The sequence below is a fragment of the Gavialis gangeticus genome, unplaced genomic scaffold, assembly GCF_001723915.1.
Source record: "Gavialis gangeticus isolate Ggan-Ray unplaced genomic scaffold, GavGan_comp1, whole genome shotgun sequence".
Taxonomy (NCBI): domain Eukaryota; kingdom Metazoa; phylum Chordata; order Crocodylia; family Gavialidae; genus Gavialis; species Gavialis gangeticus.
This window is the reverse complement of record NW_017729031.1, coordinates 106,398,380-106,400,756: the sequence shown is the minus strand read 5'-3', so window position 1 is coordinate 106,400,756 and position 2,377 is coordinate 106,398,380. Positions and strand designations below refer to the sequence as shown.

Below are 2,377 nucleotides of genomic sequence, written 5' to 3'. Positions count from 1 at the left end.
CCCAGTAATCTTTCCTGCCATGGCAGGGGGTCAGACTAGGAGATCTACTCAGGTCCCTTCCGACCCTAGAAGGTATGAAAACTATGAATGAGCAGGTAAACTGCTTAACTGATGAGTCAGTAGGTTGCCTGCTGTTTTCTTCTTTAACCTCATAGGCTATGGGTACTAGGTCCCTCCTCTTCTGTTCCCCTTGCTCTTCCCTCCTTTCTGCTCTGTTGCCTTCCTGTTCTTGAGGCACTGCACCACTTCCTTTACCCACTGGACTGTCCCTTGTGCTACACATTAACCGATAATGCATTAGCAGTATAAACACTAATCATTTCATTATTTAACCTTTCACATCCCTACTGGGAGGCCAAAGAGCCTGGGAACTTTCTCGTTTCCCAGTCAATGTAGTATTAATTATGAAAGCAATTTTATCACTACTTAAAAGGTTTTAGTATCGAGATCATGTATGTAATTGGAAAAAAAAGTTATACCTACACCCAAGTGGAGTTAGGAAAAATCCTTTGCACATTTTTCATGCACCTGCATATTATCTCTCTCAACTCTAAAGTTGAATTAAGTCAGCAAAAATCCATAAGTATTAGGAAAAAGATTTACTTACATGGCTGGTTTTGCAAGTAGTGCAAATCCTCCCATCACCACAAAGTTTGTTACAGATGTGCAATACCTAAAGCAGAAGGGGCGAGGTGGGAAGAGGTGGGAAAAGAAAGAAAAAAAGGCTTATTTCAAATAGAAAGTCACCTCCTAAACTCACAAGAAGAATCAACACATCTCTCAGAAGTTTGCCAAACAGAAATAAGATTTTTAGTACTTAATAAATATTACACTTGTTGAAGAGTAATATTTCCCAACAGATTAACATACATTATTACTTGCATATTTAAATTCTTAATATTAATACAAAACTGACATCCAGATTCCATAACAAAGTGTAACCATCATCTATACCATAGCTATTTAAAAGCAACTCATCTGCACCAATTTGGAAATTTGGTATTTGAACTTTCTAATGTTTATGCACTCATTAAACGGTCATCTGGTACTAAAAATGGTTTGTTTTCATTTTTCATGCATTACTTATGGAAGAGACATAGGAATCCTTCTTCCTCGTCATTTCAATTGCTACCTTGACTGAAGTTTTATGAATAAACTTTCCTCCACCTACTACTTGCCAAGCAAACTGATTTTCCAAAGCCTGAAGCAGAGAAATTCTCTTTCCCATTGTATTTAAAGGCAATGAACTTAGAGAAACTATTATGATTTAGGAGGAACATGTGAAAGTAGTGCTGAGCAAAAACTATTTTCTGCAGTGTGGGTCTGAGCTTTTCCATCCTGGGCAAAATGAAACATTTTGGCAGTATAGCTGCATACACACCAAGGAATACTTCACCGTTATCCTACGTTCGTAAAAGCGTTCAGTACAACATAGCCAGTACTCTCTTCCCCCCCCCGCTGCAGGTGAGGCGAGACAGGCCACAGAAGCATTGCTTGTAAAAAATCGGACATTTTGCCAAAAATGCACCTTTGCTCTGTAGTTGTACAAAAGCTTTCAAACTACCCAATTTACTAATACTCAGAGACAACAATGGGAACTCAGTTTTTACTCCAGGGCTCAGACTAGTTAAGAAAGGGAGAGACAGTCTCGATCTGATGATGCTTTGAGCACTTTAAAAAGCTCATACACACTAGTGGATGCACACACTGGTGGTCTGAATGGAAGGGAAAGGGGGATAGGGAGATGTACAAATATGTACTCTCTCCAGAAGAAGTGTGTAATGGCACACAAGGACAGGCAAGGCTTTTTGAGTAAGTGTGATCTCTCTTTTATTATACCAAGTAGTTGGAAAAAAGTTCAAGCTTTCAGGTGCAGCCCTTTTTCAGGCATAGGAAGCATCTGCTGCTCTGAGACTCCACCAAATGACAGAAGTTAAGAGGTGTGGCAGGATGTCAGTGAGAATGTGAATAGGTAGAAATTTAGAAAGACAGAGGTAGAGCAGAGAGGGGAGGGGGAAGAAAGTGGGGGGGAAAAGCTAAGGGAGACATTAGAGCAATAGGATACAAGGTAGAAAAAAGGCTGTCAGTGAAGAAGGAAATAGTTGGAGATCAGGAAAAACAGGAATGAGAGAAGCTCAGAGTGTGAAAGGATGTAGTGAAAATATTAAATAGGTAAAAAGGAAAAAACAAGGAGGTACAGCAGGGGAGGGAGGAAGAAGAAAGCAGGAGGGAAAAAGGTCAAAGGGAAACACTACAGTGGTAATAATACAAGGTAAGAAAGAGGCTCAGTGAAGAAGGAAATAGTAGGAAATCAGGGACACAAAGGGCAAAACAGTGGAGGGGGAGAGGGAGGTGGGGGGGGGGGAAGAAGAAATGA

General features: G+C 40.3%; 1 protein-coding gene across 1 annotated transcript in view; it reads right to left on the bottom strand.

Moving 5' to 3' along the window:
- The window catches only part of ALS2 (ALS2, alsin Rho guanine nucleotide exchange factor), a 65,824-nt gene that overhangs the window by 39,056 nt on the left and 24,391 nt on the right, over positions 1-2,377 (bottom strand). Inside the window, exon 12 of the mRNA XM_019523513.1 lies at positions 608-673. Within this exon, the coding sequence (XP_019379058.1) occupies positions 608-673 (66 nt within the window). The remainder of the gene's footprint in view (positions 1-607; positions 674-2,377) is intronic.